The 17,500-nt window shown below is 44.5% G+C and overlaps 1 protein-coding gene across 1 annotated transcript in view; it reads right to left on the bottom strand.

The window, feature by feature from the left end:
• Positions 1–17,500, bottom strand: part of LOC143280344 (cholecystokinin receptor-like) — a 171,445-nt gene that overhangs the window by 90,467 nt on the left and 63,478 nt on the right. Inside the window, exon 2 of the mRNA XM_076584979.1 lies at positions 4,323–4,444. Coding sequence (XP_076441094.1) covers positions 4,323–4,444 — 122 coding nt within the window. The remainder of the gene's footprint in view (positions 1–4,322; positions 4,445–17,500) is intronic.

Here is a 17,500-nt window from a genome sequence, read left to right as displayed (position 1 = left end):
CCCTCTCTCTATCTCTCTCTCCCTCTCCCCGTTTTCGGTACTTTTTATGACTGACTGGTCGATACTTGTACTTAGAAGCTTGTAGCTAACTGTGAACATACTCTGAGATACTTGACAGTTTGTATTCCCTGACAGCTTGCGTAAGATTTAAGAAATGAATGATAATATTCCTCGATGATAACCAACTTATGTATAATCCATCTGCTTGGCTGTATCTGTCTGTAAGTCTGTTTATACAAGTTTTCTTTTTTCTTTTTCTTTATCAGTGTCCTTGAAGATGTTGTTCTTGTTGTTGTAAAATGTTAACTTATCAAAAAGGAATTAGAGAAATGTTTTAAAAAAAGAAGAAGAAAATTAGAAGCTCTTAGCTTGATTGTATTGGGGACTGAGCATTCGTTTGTAAACAGCACCCACTCTCAACGAGTAAAACCTGTTCCACGTGGCAGATAGGATTGATTTGAAAGTACTTTCGGATTAATTTCTGCTACCACATATTTCGTATGTCTGTTTTAGCGCGACATATCATCACACGTTTCGAGCACTGGAAGTCCAGCACGAAAATGTACATTGAATAGACGACAGAAACTAGTGACAGTGTAATAGAATACATAGTATTATGCTTTCTGAAAAACAACAACAGAAGTCTGTTTCGCGAGTAAGAATCCTCCACATTGCAGACGAATATGAAACGTTTTTCTTTCTTTTTTTTCTTTCTTTTTTTGAGATTAGGTTGTGATTGAACAACTGGTGTTCGGTTACAAGTTTTTGTCGAAGTTCTATTAACTCACTCAGTACCGCCAGTCCTCTCTTCTCCTCTACACAGACCCCTCGGATGTCCAGTGGGTGTCTGAATGACCCAACATTTAGCTTCCGTCGTCAGAATTGTGGTATTCTTTGTCAACATTCACCTCTTCAGTGTAAGAGCCTTCCGCTTGCAATATTTTGATGATGGTAACTGGGGTAAAACGCTGTTAAAGTCGTCTCTTTCGCCGTTCGTATGGAGAGAGTTAATGAAGGAAGTCTTGCGCGGTTTGAGCACTGAACTCAACATGGGGGGCACGGGCCGGGAATGGGCATGATACCAGCAGTTGAAGAGCGAAATACCAATTGTGGTTGGGGTTCTGGGATTGATTATTTTATGTCGGGAACTCAGTTTATGTCTGGGTGCTGATTACACGGGAAAAGGAAAAACAAAATCCCAAACAACAAAATCAACGGGTTCTTGTGTAGATTTTATGTATAACGTCCTTAAACCCAAATGTCTGTTTCTACCTTCAACCCAACTGTCTGTTTCTACCTTCAACCCAAATGTCTGTTTCTACCTTCAATCCAAATGTCTGTTTCTACCTTCAACCCAAATGTCTGTTTCTACCTTCAACCCAAATGTCTGTTTCTACCTTCAATCCAAATGTCTGTTTCTACCTTCAACCCAAATGTCTGTTTCTACCTTCAACCCAAATGTCTGTTTCTACCTTCAACCCTAATGTCCGTTTCTACCTTCAACCCAAATGTCTGTTTCTACCTTCAACCCTAATGTCCATTTCTACCTTCAACCCAAATGTCTGTTTCTACCTTCAACCCTAATGTCCGTTTCTACCTTAAACCCAATTGTCCGTTTCTACCTTCAACCCAAATGTCTGTTTCTACCTTCAACCCAAATGTCTGTTTCCACCCTCAACCCAAATGTCCGTTTCTACCTTCAACCCAAATGTCTGTTTCTACCTTCAACCCAAATGTCTGTTTCTACCTTCAACTCAAATGTTCGTTTCTACCTATGTCTGTTTCCACCCTCAACCCAAATGTCCGTTTCTACCTTCAACCCAAATGTCTGTTTCTACCTTCAACCCAAATGTCTGTTTCTACCTTCAACTCAAATGTCCGTTTCTACCTTCAACCCAAATGTCTGTTTCTACCTTCAGCCCAAATGTCCGTTTCTACCTTAAACCCAATTGTCCGTTTCTACCTTCAACCCAACTGTCTGTTTCTACCTTCAACCCAAATGTCCGTTTCTACCTTCAACCCAAATGTCTGTTTCTACCTTCAACCCAAATGTCCGTTTCTACCTTCAACCCAACTGTCTGTTTCTACCTTCAACCCAAATGTCCGTTTCTACCTTCAACCCAAATGTCTGTTTCTACCTTCAACCCAAATGTCCGTTTCTACCTTCAACCCAACTGTCTGTTTCTACCTTCAACCCAAATGTCCGTTTCTACCTTCAACCCAAATACCTTCAACCCAAATGTCCTGTGTCTGTCACTACCTTCTCTCTTTTTGTCCCTCTCTTTCTGAATTTTATACAAATGCTGTTTGAGTGTCTTGTTTTCCTTCTCTGTCTGTCTGCTTGCCTCTGTGTGTGTGTGTGTGTGTGTGTGTGTGTGTGTGTGTGTGTGTGTGTGTGTGTGTGTTTGAGAGAGAGAGAGAGAGAGAGAGAGAGAGAGAGAATGCGAATGCGAGAGATCGAAAAAAGTGGGTGAGAGTGAGTGAGTATAGTTATCATCGATACAGGATGTAAGAAGCACAGACGTGGCAGGCCATCCATTACGAAAATAAACTTAAAAAAAAAATAAAGAATTAAGAAAAACAACAACGTAACAACGGGTGATTTAAGGAATAATCTGCGCCAACCGCCCCCCCCTTCTCCTCCCCCCACACACACCCCATTCATTTCATATCGACAACTAAGACGGTAGGCCAACCCCATAATCACCCCAGAAGCTGATGATCCAGGCCCCCTTTTTTTTCTTTTTTTTTCCTTTTGGTAAGCAAAATAGGGAGTGGTCCCTCTCTAAAGAGAAACGCATGATAAACAATTTTCCTTCACACACACACACACACACACACACTATTTCTGTCCCACAGGATCGTGGAAGTAAAATGATAGTGGGAAGATTACCAGCGCTGTCACGTCCCCCCCCACCCCCTCCATACACACACACACACACACACACACACACACACACACACACACACACACACCCTCCGCTCCCCCTAGCTTTAAAATCAAATCAACCATCGGCGCAAAACACGCCCACATGAATGGAATCCCCTAAGGGTGGCATTTAGTTCGATCGTTGTATCGTTACAGCGGATTTGCATGTGAACGGCACACCTCAGTGTGAGATATCGAGTGAGACAGAGAACTCGGAACGCTAATGACCTACACTAACCCATTAACAGATGGACAGACACACACACACACACACGCACGCACGCACGCACACACAACCACATACAGACAGACACACACAACCACACACACACACACACAGACACACAGACACACACACACACACACACACACACACACACACACACAACCACACACACATACACACACAACGACACGCACGCACGCGCGCGCGCGCGCACACACACACACACACACACACATAGCGTAGAAAGAGACCTTTCGTTTGTATGTCTGTCCATTCCTGTTTATTTCTCTGTATATCTGTCTCATCTGCCTCTCTCTCTCTCTTTATCTGTCTTTCTGTCTCTGTATCTGTATCTGTCTGTCTGTCTGTCTATCTGTCTTTCTGTCTGTCTGTCTGTCTCTCTCTCTCTCTCGATTTTACCATTGGTGTTTTATTTCAATGTTTCCCCTTCGAAGGCTGGATGAGTTGGAAAAAAAATCATTGCCTTGCTTACTCCATTACCCTCGATTCAACCGTGTGTGTGTGTGTGTGTGTGTGTGTGTGTGTGTGTGTGTGTGTGTGTGTGTGTGTGTGTGAACGAACCAGTGTTTATATTATTCTAGAACTGTCGCACGTACGCGCGCGCGCGCACGTACACATATACAGTGCACACTCGCACGCATGTATGCACACAGAGGATGGATGGGCTGGGTGTGTGTGTGGGGGTGGGGGGGCGGATTGGATGCGACAGTCTTAACAAGTACACTGTCAGCCACATATGCGCGCGCGCGCGCACACACACACAAATATATATATATATGTATATGTGTGTGTGTGTGTGTGTGTGTGTGTGTGTGTGTGTGCGTGCGTTTGAGAGAGACAGAGAGAAACAGAGACAGAGAGAGACAGAGACAGAGAGATGAACTCGGATCACACACAGGCCACACACGAAGACGCCCCCCCCCCCCCCCCCCCCCACACTCCCTCCATTTGTCTCTGCCTCTGTCTCTTCTTCCTGTTTCTCCTCTGCCTCTCTCTCTCTCTCTCTCTCTCTCTCTCTGTCTCTCTCTCGTTCCCCTTTGTCTCTTCCCCCCCCCCCTGTCTACACCCCCGCCCCCTGCTCTCTCTGTGCCCCCCACCCCCCACCCCCGCCCCCTTTCTCTCCCCCCCCCGCCCCCCACTACTCACCTTTCCAGGCTGAGGCCGGTGAGGTTGAGGACGGAGCAGATGATGGAGACGTTCTGCAGGTAGTGCACCCCTTTACACATGACCTCGCCCAGTCGCCAGGTGAAGGTGATGAAACCTGTGAACTGAAAACACACGTCGTCGTTCGTCGTCATCCTCATCCTCATCAATATCATCATCGTTATTGTCAACATTGTCATTATCATCGTCATCATCATTATTGTTATGACCACCACCACCACCATCATCATCATCATCGTCATCCTCGTCATCCTCGTCATCATTGTCTTTATCGTCACTGTCACCATCGTCAGCTTTGTCATTACTGTCGTCATCAGCATCGTCATTGTCACGACGACGACCACCACCACCACCATCATCATCGTCGTCGTAATCATCCTCGTCATCCTCATCCTCGTCATCAGTGTCTTCATCGTCATTGTCATCATCGTCAGCTTTGTCATCATTGTTATCATCAACATCGTCATTATCGACGACGACGACGACCACTACCACCACCACCATCCTTATCAACAGTGTCATCATCATCAACACCGTCATTATCACCACCACCTCCACCACCATCATCATCATCATAAACATTGTCATTATATTGTCATTATCATCGTCATCGTCAGCATCATTATGTTTGCTGTCACATCCTAATCACCATGGTCGTTACCATCGTCAACGTCGGCAGAAACATTGCCGTTGTCTTCATCATCATCATCAGAATCATCATCATGTCATGCATTGTTGTTGTTTGTTTGTTGTTGCTGTTGGGTTTTTTTTGTTTAAAAAAAAAAAAAAATTTAATATTTTTTTATCGCATCTTAATCACTTGACCTCAGTGTTCGACAGCCTCGTCGTTGTCATCATAGTCGTCGTTTTTGACTCACTTGTGTAAACAAAAGTGAGTATATGTTTTTACCCGGTGTTCAGTTGTCTCTGTGTGTGTGTGTGTGTGTGTGTGTGTGTGTGTGTCCGTGGTAAACTTTAACATTGACATTTTCTTTGCAAATACTTTGTCAGTTGACACCAAATTTGGCATAAAAATAGGAAAAATTCACTTCTTTCCAGTCATCTTGTTTAAAACAATATTGCACCTCTGGGATGGGCACAAAAAAAAAAATAATGAAGCCTAATTATATGCAAACTGCATTTACTGTTATATTTATATTTTTGCATTCTCTAAACTTGGCACAACAACAAGAGGAGTCATTGTTATCATTTTTTGTTCAAACAGGAACTTCTTTTGCTAAGCATGGAATTTTTATCTATTTTGCAAACGTTTTGGTGCTGATAGTAAAAAAAGGGAAATTACTCTGTAATTAATGCTAGGGGACGTAATTTATCACAAGTGAGTCTTGAAGGCCTTGCCTCTCTTGTTATTATTATTATTATCATCATCATCATCATCATAGTTTAATTTTTGTTATCACGGGTATTAGTGTTGCGGTACACGCCCCCCCACCCCCACCCCCTCCCGTCATCCCCGCCCCTCCGTTCTCATGCTCAGTATTACCGTCGTCGTCATTTTAACCATCATCATTCCAGTTGATTTTCAACTTCCTCCTACATTTGATAAGCGCCACCCATTGTTTTTAGTTTCAGTTCCAGTTTCTCAAGGAGGCGTTACTGCGTTCGGACAAATCCATATACGCTACACCACATCTGCTAGGCAGATGCCTGACCAGCAGCGTAACCCAACGCGCTTAGTCAGGCCTTGAGCGCATGGTTATACATTTTGTGTACCTATCAGAGCGGATTTCATTTTACATAATTTTTGCCAGAGGACAACACTCTCGTTGCCATGGGTTCTTTTTTTCAGTGTTGCCAAGTGCGTGCTGCACACGGGAGCTCGGTTTATCGTCTCATCCTAAAAGACTAGATGCTCAGTTTTGATGATTTTCCAGTCAGTCAAACTTGGGAGGGAAAGGGCGACAGCGGGATTGGAACCCTCCACCCTCCACGGACTCTCTGTATTGGCACAATATCCGAGTCGTTAAAGCGTTGGACTTTCAGTCTGAGAGACCTGGGTTCGAATCACGGTGACGGCGCCTGGTGGGTAAAGGGTGAAGATTTTTACGATCTCCCAGGTCAACATATGTGCAGACCTGCTAGTGCCTGAACCCCCTTCGTGTGTAAACGCATGCAGATCAAATACGCACGTTAAAGATCCTGTAATCCATGTCAGCGTTCGGTGGGTTATGGAAGCAAGAACATACCCAGCATACACCCCCCCCACCCCCAAAGCGGAGTTTGACTGTCTACATGGTGGGGTAAAAACGGTCATGCACATAAAAGCCCACTCGTGTACATGCGAGTGAACGTGGGAGTTGCAGCCCACGAACGCAGAAGAAGAAGAAGAATAAGGCAGCTGAGCGTCTGTACCATCGTTCCACCTTTCTCCCTCGCCACCACCACCACCACCACCACCGCCGCCACCACCACCGCCACCACCACTGTCATCATGATGGTACTTCTCCACATCCTCTTTCCCTTCCTGTTTTCTTTTGTCCCAACATCTTCCGATCCTCTGCTAATCAATAGACTGAGGAGTGGTAAACCTTCCTGACACAGGTGACGTGTAAAACGAAGCTTTGTTTAGTGTCACTTTCCTGTCAGCACACACACACGCACGCACGCACGCACACACACACACGCACGCATGCGCGCACGCACCCACCCACCCACAAAAGGTGTGTGAGGAAATTATTTTCCCTTCTTCAATGGAGGGCGTGTCTTATCAGCATGGCGTTGCTTTGTGTTCTTTCCGTTTCGATTCGTCATGTTAACTTTTTTTTCCCCCTCTTCTTTTTCTGTCTGTTCGTGTTTTTTTGTGTGTTTTTTGTTTTTTTGTTTTTGGGTTGTTGTTGTTTTTTGTTTGTTTGTTTGTTGTTGTTTTTGTTTTTTGTTTTGTTTTTTTGTTTGTTTTCTTTTTTGGTTTTCGTTGTTGTTGTTTTTTGACACACCCAATTGCTTTTCCCAATATGGTGGGTTTTTTTTTTTTATCAGGAAAGATCTCTAGCCACAAGCAATAGCCGAGTGGTTAAAGCATTTGGGCTTTTCAATCTGAGGGTCCCGGTGTTCGAATCTCGGTAACGGCGCCTGGTGGGTAAAAGGTGGAGATTTTTTTTTTCCAGATATCCCAGGTCAATTATGTGCAGACCTGTTAGTGCCTGAACCCCTCTGGTGTGTATACGCACGCAGAAGATCAAATACGCACATTAAATATCCTGTAATCCATGTCAGCTTTCGGTGGGTTATAGAAGCAAGAACATACCCAGCATGCACACACCCCCCGAAAACGGAGTATCGCTGTCTACATGGCAGGGTAATTGAACAAAGCGTTCATACAGTAAAATGTTGCATGTCTGTATGAGTGTGTATGTGTGTGTGTGTGTGACTGAAACCTGATTGAGGGACACAGGAAACGAATGACGAGCGCCCAAATACGGCAGCTGTCAGTCGGCTCTACCCAGGTTGACAGCCTGTTGTGCAAATGACTTGTAAAGCGCTTAGAGCTTGGTCTACGACAGAGGATAGGCGCAAGAGTAAGTACTCATAATTATCATCATCATCATCATCATCATCAACATCAAGTTCTTTCACAGGCTTTAATCGCAGGCATCGCGATTGACGCATGTTTAACCCCCTGCCCGAAAGACAAGGCTCCAGACCACCCACCCAAGGTGGCATTCACGTGAATGGACAAGCGGGTTGGGCAATGAGGAAGCTGTAAGGACAGAATATCTTGACCAGTGTGGGATTTGAACCCGGTACCTGGAGCCGAAGTTGGCTAAATTGTAATAGAACATTCTCTCCCCCAAACCGTCTTTGTGTATGTGTATCTGTATTTGTATTTCTTTTTATCACAACAGATTTCTCTGTGTGAAATTCGGGCTGCTCTCCCCAGGGAGAGCGCGTCGCTACACTACGGCGCCACCCAATTTTTTTGGGTATTTTTTCCTGCGTGCAGTTTTATTTGTTTTTCCTATCGAAGCGGATTTTTCTACAGAATTTTGCCAGGAACAACCCTTTTTTGTTGCCGTGGGTTCTTTTACGTGCGCTAAGTGCATGCTGTACACGGGACCTCGGTTTATCGTCTCATCCGAATGACTAGCGTCCAGACCACCACTCTAGGTCTAGTGGAGGGGGAGAAAATATCGGCGGCTGAGCCGTGATTCGAACCAGCCTGTTCAGATTCTCTCGCTTCCTAGGCGGACGCGTTACCTCTGGGCCATCACTCCACTGTGTGTGTGTGTGTGTGTGTGTGTGTGTGTGTGTGTGTGTGTGTGTGTGTGGATGTGTTCATGTGAGGGTTAAGGTGCTAGGAGGGAGTGATGTTATGTTTTTGAAATGGTTAGCGAGTTTGTATCTAATCTTTTTTTTCTCTCTTTTTTTCAAATCTTATTCCTGTTTCTTATTCCTAGTTTGTGTGTTGTTAAAGGCGCATAGTAGAGTCGCATAGTAAGCGCAGTACAAATGTACATTATCATTGTTATATCATTATTATAGTTATGATTGTTATATTCTTCTTCTTCTTTCTTTCTATTGCTGCTGTTGTTGCTGTTGTTGTTGTTGGGTCGATCCAACTGATGATGACTGAATGGGGTCCCGGTGGAGGACGACAACAATGAGAACCATAGTGAAATGTGGAGGGTTTAGGGACTGAACACTGAAATGTTGAACGTCATTAGCTGAAAAGCTCTAGTGACCTAGTAGGTGCTAATCAGAACAAAAATGGTACAAAACAGATAAAATGGAACAGAAAGGGAAAAACAAAACCAGATGTAAAACAACATTAAAAACAACATTAACTAATAGATTTGCGACACTTTGGTACTTTGTCCTTAGCTCAAAGTACATGTGACAGGGAGATAATATGCCTTGTTTTCAGTCGTTCGTCTCCAAAGGTTTGGACAGTACACAGAAAACAAAGTACATATAAATCATACAATGAATATTTACGCATGTAACATCGACACACATCATATCAGTACAAACATGTACTAAAGTACATATAAATCCTGAAATAACTATTTAACAGGGCTTAGAGAGTGCTGGCGAAAAGCCTGGTTTGTAGGAGAGAGGGAGTGGGAATGGATAATTACCTGGATAACCGACTACGACACATGGAGAGAGAGAGAGTGGGGGGTGGGGTGGAGGGTGTGTGTGTGTGTGTGTGTGTGTGTGTGTGTGTGTGTGTGTGTGTGTGTGTGTGTGTGTGTTGGAGAGATAGAGAGGGTAAGGTTGGGAAGGGAACTCGAAATGTTTATTGTGCCATCGGCCTTGGAGAGAGGGGGAGAGAGAGGGGAGAGAGAGAGAGAGAGAGAGAGAGAGAGAGAGAGAGAGAGAGAGAATGAATAAGAACAGAGCAAGAAATTTAATTGAACCAGTCTATCTGCCCATGTCAAAGGGGCTGAATCACAATGGGAAAGTGTGTAATGAACAAACATCGAGAGAGACAGACAGACAGACAGACAGACAGACAGAGAACAATAACAAGAACAAGAAGTTTAATTGAGCCAGGCCATCTGCCCATGTCAAGGGAGCTGGATCACACACACACACACACACACACACACACACACACACACACACCATACACACACACCACACGCACACACACTCCTCCTCCTCTTCTTCTTCTTTGTCTTTGCCTTTGGTGTCTCCTCCTCCTCCTCTTCTTCTTTGTCTTTGTCTTTGGTGTCTCCTCCTCCTCCTCTTCTTCTTTATCTTTGGTGTCTCCTCCTCCTCCTTCTTCTTTGTCTTTGGTGTCTCCTCCTCCTCTTCTTCTTTGTCTTTGTCTTTGGTGTCTCCTCCTCCTCTTCTTCTTCTTTGTCTTTGTCTTTGGTGTCTCCTCCTCCTCTTCTTTTTCTTTGTCTTTGGTGTCTCCTCCTCCTCTTCTTCTTCTTTGTCTTTGTCTTTGGTGTCTCCTCCTCCTCTTCTTCTTCTTTGTCTTTGTCTTTGGTGTCTCCTCCTCCTCTTCTTCTTCTTTGTCTTTGTCTTTGGTGTCTCCTCCTCCTCTTCACAAGTGTCTGTGGCAGTTTCCACAGAGAAAGAGAGGGAGGGGTAGTTGGGGGGTAGACGTTGGAGGGGGCGGGTGGAGGCAGGGGGGTGGGGGAGGGGGTACGTGGCACAACTCTTTGGGGGAAGTTTCCATAGTTGGTTCCAACTACAGCGTGTAAATAATTCATTCATTCACAGAGAGAGAGAGAGAGAGAGAGAGAGAGAGAGAGAGAGAGAGAGAGAGAGAGAGCGACAATATATATATATATATATATATATATATATAATAATGGATACTTACATAGCACACTATCCAGAAATCTGCTCTAGGTGCTTTACAAAAACGCTTTTGTGAACATAAAACATTATATCTATGTTACATACACACACCAAAATGTGACTACACACACACACACACACACACACACACACACACACACACACGCTGCATGCATATATTTTAACATACATGTGTATCTAACAGCTACCCTAACACATACGCACACATAGGCAGGCACAAACTTACGTAAACACACGCACACACATTACGCATTCATAGACATGCATGTAGTTATGCACATATACATATGTATACACACACACACACACACACACACACACACACACACACACACACACACATATATATATATATATATATATATATATATAAGAATTAGAAGAAAGGGAACAATATAAGGTAGTGTTTAAATGTTAATCACTTCCTCACCAAACTTCTCTGCAGAATTTCCTCGCGGAAAGTAACTAGATAAGAGGGAAGACATTCAAAAGTAAGCGAAAGAGAAAGAAGCAACAACAAAAAAATGTAATAGAAGACCTGGTGGGTGGTGGTGGTGGTGGTGGTGGTGGTGTGTGTGTGTGTGTGTGTGTGTGTGTGTAAGAAAATAGGTTGGCAGTTGTTGCGAGGAAGAAAGAAAAAAAGAAGTTCAGGCAGTGTATCGTTTTCAACACCGCTGTTTAATTAATTCCCTGTCCCTCCACAAACAGGAGAGAGAGAAAGAGAGAGAGAGAGAGAGAGAGAGAGAGAGAGAGAGAGAGAGATAGCAACCCCCCCCCCCCCTCCAAGAGACAGAAAAGAATAGGATATATATATATATATATATATATATATATATATAAGAATCAGAAGAAAGGGAACAATATAAGGTAGTGTTTAAATGTTAATCACATCACATTCCTCACCAAACTTCTCTGCAGAATTTCATCGCGGAAAGGAACTAGATAAGAGGGAAGACGTTCAAAAGTAAGCGAAAGAGAAAGAAGCCAAAAAAAAAAAAAAAAATGTAATAGAAGACCTGGTGGGTAGTGGTGGTGGTGGTGGTGGTGATGGTTGGTGTGTGTGTGTGTGTGAAAATAGGTTGGCAGTTGTTGCGAAGAAAGATTTTTTTTTAAAATCAGGCGGTGTATCGTTTTCAACACCGCTGTTTAATTAATTCCCTGTCCCTCCACAAACGGGAGAGAGAGAGAGAGAGAGAGAGAGTAAAGTTGGAGTAAAAAAAACAACCCAAAAAAGAACACACACACACACACACACACAAAACAGCCAACCAAAAAGCGAACAGGAAAGATACTAAAGTAAGACAAGCGTTACATTATTGACCGCGAGCGCTTTCTGCTGTGGTTTCGAGCACAGAGGGCATTTTAAAGTTTTCAATGGTAAAAGAGAACGAGAAAAAGCACTTCAGATGTCTTCCAGGATTCAAATTACTTGCATGTGAGCGGAGAAACAGCCTAATGGTATATCATGTGTATGCGTGTTAGCATCTTTTTTTTTTTTTTAATTTTCTGATTTTTTTTTTTAGAATAATACATTCAAATGGATGTGTGAACTGTAGCGAGAATTTAGATGATTTCATAATTCAAATTACTTGCATGTGAGGGAGAAACAACCTAATGATATATATCATGCCTATGCGTGTTAGCATCTTTTTTTTTTTTTTTTTTTTTTTAGAATAATACATTCAAATGGATGTGTGAACTGTAGCGAGAAGTCTGTTGCAGTGCTCACTATTTTTTTTTTTTTTTCAAATGTTCTTAAAGGAAATCTGAATAAAAACAACAGTAAGATTTGAATATTGATATACCCCCGAAAGCGGAGTATGGTTGCCTACATGGCGGGGTAAAAACGGTCAAACACGTAAAAGCCCACTCGTGTACTTACAAGTGAACGTGGGAGTTGCAGCCCACAAACGCAGAAGAAGAAGAAGAAGAAGAAGACGGGTGCAATAGCCGAATGGTTAAAGTGCTGGACTTTCAATCTGAGGGTCCTGGGTTCGAATCTCGGTGCACCTGGTGGGTAAAGGGTGGAGATTTTTCCGATCTCCCAGGTCAACATATGTGCAGACCTGCTAGTGCCTGAACCCCCTTCGTGTGTATGCGCTCGCAGAAGATCAAATACGCACGTTAAAGATCCTATAATCCATGTCAGCGTTCGGTGGGTTATGGAAAGAATATACCCAGCATGCACACCCCCGAAAACGGAGTATGGCTGCCTACATGGGGTAAATAAAAAAAAAAAACAAAACAAAAAAAAACCGGTCATACACGTAAAATGTTACATGTCTGTCTGGGTGTGTATGTGTGTGCGTCTGAAATCTGATTGAATGACACGGGAAACGAATGATGAGCGCCAAGTGATAGCCGTCAGTCGGCTCTAACCACAGGTAGGCAGCCTGTAGTGCAAATGTCCCCGTGTATGTAAAGCGCTTAGAGCTTGGTCTCTGACCGAGGATAGGCGCTATATAAGTATCCACATCAATCAATCGATCAAGAATATTAATGTATCAGTATGTGAGTGCGCGAGCAAGCGCACGTGTATGACTGCACACACGCGCACGCACGCACGCACGCACGCACGCGCGTGAGCTTGATACCCGCCTTTGAACTGGGCATCCTAAAGAGACAGTGCAAATGTCTCCATGATATCCTGCATAGGGAGAAAGATGCCAGGATGGTAAAGACTCTTATCTGGACTGATATAACGTCCGTGAGGGTCTGGGTTCGAATCCCTGGTCTCCATGAACGTAAAAGTGGAGTTATAGCCTAGAGGTAACGCGTCCACCTAAGAAGCGAGAGAATGATTATGAGCGCGCTGGTTCGAATCACGGCTCAGCCGCCGATATTTTCTCCCCATTCACTAGATCTTGAGTGGTGGTCTGTGTGGACGCTAGTCATTCGGATGAGACGATAAACCGAGGTCCCGTGTGCAGCATGCACTCAGAGCACGTAAAAGAACCCACGGCAACAAAAAGGTTGTTTCTGGCAGAATTCCGTTGAAAAATCCACTTCGATAGGAAGAACAAATAAAACTGCACGCAGGAAAAAAAAAATTTTTTAAGAAAAAAAAGGGTGGCGCTGTAGTGTAGCGACGCGCTTTCCCCGGGGAGAGCAGCCCGAATTTCACACAGAGAAATCTGTTGTGATAAAAAGAAATAAAATACAAATACAAATAAAATGTTACGGAAACTTTTCGCCTTAAAGCTGCCAGGACAAACACTTCTCTGCCTCCTTCGTCGCTTTCAGTCTCAGCCCTTGAAATCTTTGGTAAAAAAAAAAAAGAAAAAAAAAAGAAGTCAGTATATCACATAAGCTATTGGAAGGTTGCAACCCGCTTCAAACTTTCAAATTGCCCAGTTTTTTTGTTTTGTTTTTTTGTGTTTTTTTTTTGTTTTTTTTTGCATTCTGACTGAACTTTAAACAGAAAGGTTATTGCTTAACACATTTAATTCCGTATTAATTTGACAGAGCATTTATTTTTAAGCTTCATGCCCCGCCGCCCCCAACCCACCCCACCCACGCCTTCCCCTCCCCCACCCCTTTGTCTATTTTTTTGTTCTGATTTTTTACTTCCCCTTTCTTTCTTTTTTTTTCTCTCCCTTTCATCTTAGTCTTTCTTTCTCTCTTGTTACTTTTCTTCACGACTTTCTTTTCTGCTACTACTTTTTCGTAGTTGTTTTTTTCGGTTTTTTTGTTTGTTTGTTTTTGTTTTTTTTGTTTTGTTTCCAGCCCCTCCACCACCACCCTCTCCCCTCATCTCCGAAGTCCTCACCCCCCCCCCTCCCCCTCTCTTTTTTTATTATCTTCCTGTGTTCATTGAAGTTTTTTGTTAGGTGTGATATCGGAACTTCTGAAGAAAAAAAAAAGTGAACGTATGTGTCAGACCCTTTGGCATTTCGGAATGGCTTCCCATAAAATAAAAATATATATATATATAAACCAACAACAACATACATACATACATACATACACACACACGGGGAGAAAAGAGAAGCGGTCAATATTGTTTTCAGCATTGTTTCAAGACAGCACGGACTCATACCAACACGCACGCACGCACGTACGCGCGTGCAAACGTGCACGTACACGCAGGGTATGTCGGTCTCTTGTCTGTTTTACGTCTCACCGGTTTGTCCCTCTGTCTGTCTGTCTGTATGTCTGTCCGTCCCTGTCTTGTCTGTCTAAATTTGTCGCAGTCTCTCTGCTGTGTCTCTGGCTTTCTTTGTCTTTGTGTCTGTCTCTGAATCTCTTCTTTTCTAACACACACACACACACACACACACACACACACACAACGGCACCCACACCAAGATACAATAGCAGTATATATATTACTCTCTCGCGCGCGCTCGCACACACACACACACACACACACACACACACACACACACACCACACACATGCACGCACACGCATGCACACGTGCACGCGCGCGCACACACACACACACACACACACTCTCTCTCTCTCTCTCTCTCTCTCTCTCTCTCTCTCACGTACGCTCACATTGAAAATTCTTCCTTTTTCACTGTCACTGTTTTTGGAAATTCACTTGTAAGGAAAATGGCACTGAGGGGGGTTGGGGTGGGGGGTGGGGATGTGTTTGTGTGTGTGTGGGGGGGGAGGTGGCGCGGGGGGGGGGGGGGGGGGGGGGGGGGGGGGGCTTCAGAAACGCTGCTGTTTGATAGAATCATTTCTTCGTTCTTTGAAGAGGCGCCTCATTCACTGACGTGAATAATAATCTCTTCGTCTTGGTCTTCTGTGGAGAGAATATTGAAACTTTTTTTTCCCCACCCCCCGAAACAAGAACAACAAAACTACTACTGCAGATGTGCGTGCGTGCGTTTGAAGAAAGATGATTTCAGTCTGCTGTGTGTGTGGGTGGGTGGGGGGGGGGGGGGGGAGGGGGGGGTGAGGCTGGAAGGGGGAAGGAGGGGGGAGGGGGTGGCGGGACATGGTGTTGGATGGTGGGGGTGGGGGTGGATAGGGGTGTGGAAGGATGGAGGTGGTGTGAGGGTTAGGGGTGGCGGGTGTGGGTTGGATAAGATTGTAGGTGGTGAGTGGGTTGAGATGGAATGGGATAGTGTGTGTGTGTGTGTGTGTGTGTGTGTGTGTGTGTGTGTGTGCCGGTGTGTGTGTGTGTGTGTGTGTGTGTGTGTGTGTGTGTGTGTGTGTGTAATGTTTGTTACATTCTTGGCTATGTGTGGATATCTATGTGCGTGTGTTGTGTTCACTAGGTTGGTGAAATAAGGTCACGCGTGGTGACGTGCCCGCGCACGTGTGTATGTATATGGATGCAGTGCAATGCGAGACACGCACATACAGACACATTGACAGACACTCACTCACACACACACACACACACACACACACACACACACACGCACGCACGCACAATTAAATACGCGAACATACACCCCCCCTCACCCCGTCCCTCCCCCTCCACACACACACACACACACACACACACACACACACACACACATGCTTCCTGATAACTCCTCCTCACCTTCAACTAAATCTGAATACAACAGTCATCGCTTTCAATATCGCTTCCTGAACAAACCGCTTTTCAATCTTCCTTGTCGAACAGTATCCTTCTTATCTATCCAGTTGTCTCCGTTCGTCTTTATGGTCGTCCTCTCTCTCTCCACGCCTCCACCACACCCCCCTACCATCCTCTGAATCAAGATCAAGGCCCAGAGCTTCGCCTTTCAGAGCTTGACGATGTGAAACCTGTTTTTTTGTGTGTGTGAAGCGCATTCCATTTCGCCGTTTACTTTTTTTTCTTTTTTTTTGTGAATAAGTTATCGTAATTGGTTAGTGATTGACATTCAGTACATACCTTTTTTCCTCCCAGGTATTCGTTGTTTTTTTTTAAATTTCTTTTGAAACACACTTCTTCTGTCACCCTTTGCCATTCGGTGTTCGGGCGCAATAGCCGAGTGGTTAAAGCGTTGGACTGTCAATCTGAGGGTCCCGGGTTCGAATCACGGTGACGGCGCCTGGTGGGTGAAGGGTGGAGATTTTTACGATCTCCCAGGTCAACATATGTGCAGACCTGCTAGTGCCTGAACCCCCTTCATGTGTATATGTAAGCAGAAGATCAAATACGCACGTTAAAGATCCTGCAATCCATGTCAGCGTTCGGTGGGTTATAGAAAGAAGAACATACCCAGCATGTACACCCCCGAAAACGGAGTATGGCTGCCTACATGGCGGGGTAAAAACGGTCATACACGTAAAAGCCCACTAGTGTGCATACGAGTGAACGTGGGAGTTGCAGCCCACAAACAAAGAAGAAGAAGAAGAAGGTGTTCGCGGGTGGGGTGGGGGGGGGGGGGATGTATAATCATGTTTCTTGGTTGCTGAGAAGGGTGGCCTAGAGGTAACACGCGTCCGCTTAGGAAGCGAGAGAATCTGAGCGCGCTGGTTCGAATCACGGCTAAGCCGCCGATATTTTCTCAGTCCCCCTTTACTAGACCTTGAGTGGTGGTCTGGACGCTAGTCATTCGGATAAGACGATAAACCGAGGTCACGTGCGCAGCATGTACTTAGCGCACGTAAAAGAACCCACGGCAATAAAAACGGTTGTCCCTGTCAAAATTCTGTCGAAAAATCCACTTCGATAGGAAAAACAAATAAAACTGCACGCAGGAAAAAATACAACAACAACAACAACAAAAAAAGGGGGGTGGCGCTGTAGTGTAGCGACGCGCTTTCCCTGGGAAGAGCAGCCCGAATTTCACACACGCAGAGAAATCTGTTGTGATAAAAAGAGAAGTACAAATACAAATGCTTTGTGTGTGAGTTAGTGAGAGAGGTTGCTTACTGCACGCGATAGACCTTTTGTTGTGTGGTGTATTATT

Source organism: Babylonia areolata, chromosome 3 (assembly GCF_041734735.1).
Source record: "Babylonia areolata isolate BAREFJ2019XMU chromosome 3, ASM4173473v1, whole genome shotgun sequence".
Classification (NCBI taxonomy): Eukaryota; Metazoa; Mollusca; class Gastropoda; order Neogastropoda; family Buccinidae; genus Babylonia; species Babylonia areolata.
The sequence above is the reverse complement of the archived record's forward strand: the minus strand, read 5'-3'. Positions and strand labels throughout refer to the sequence as shown.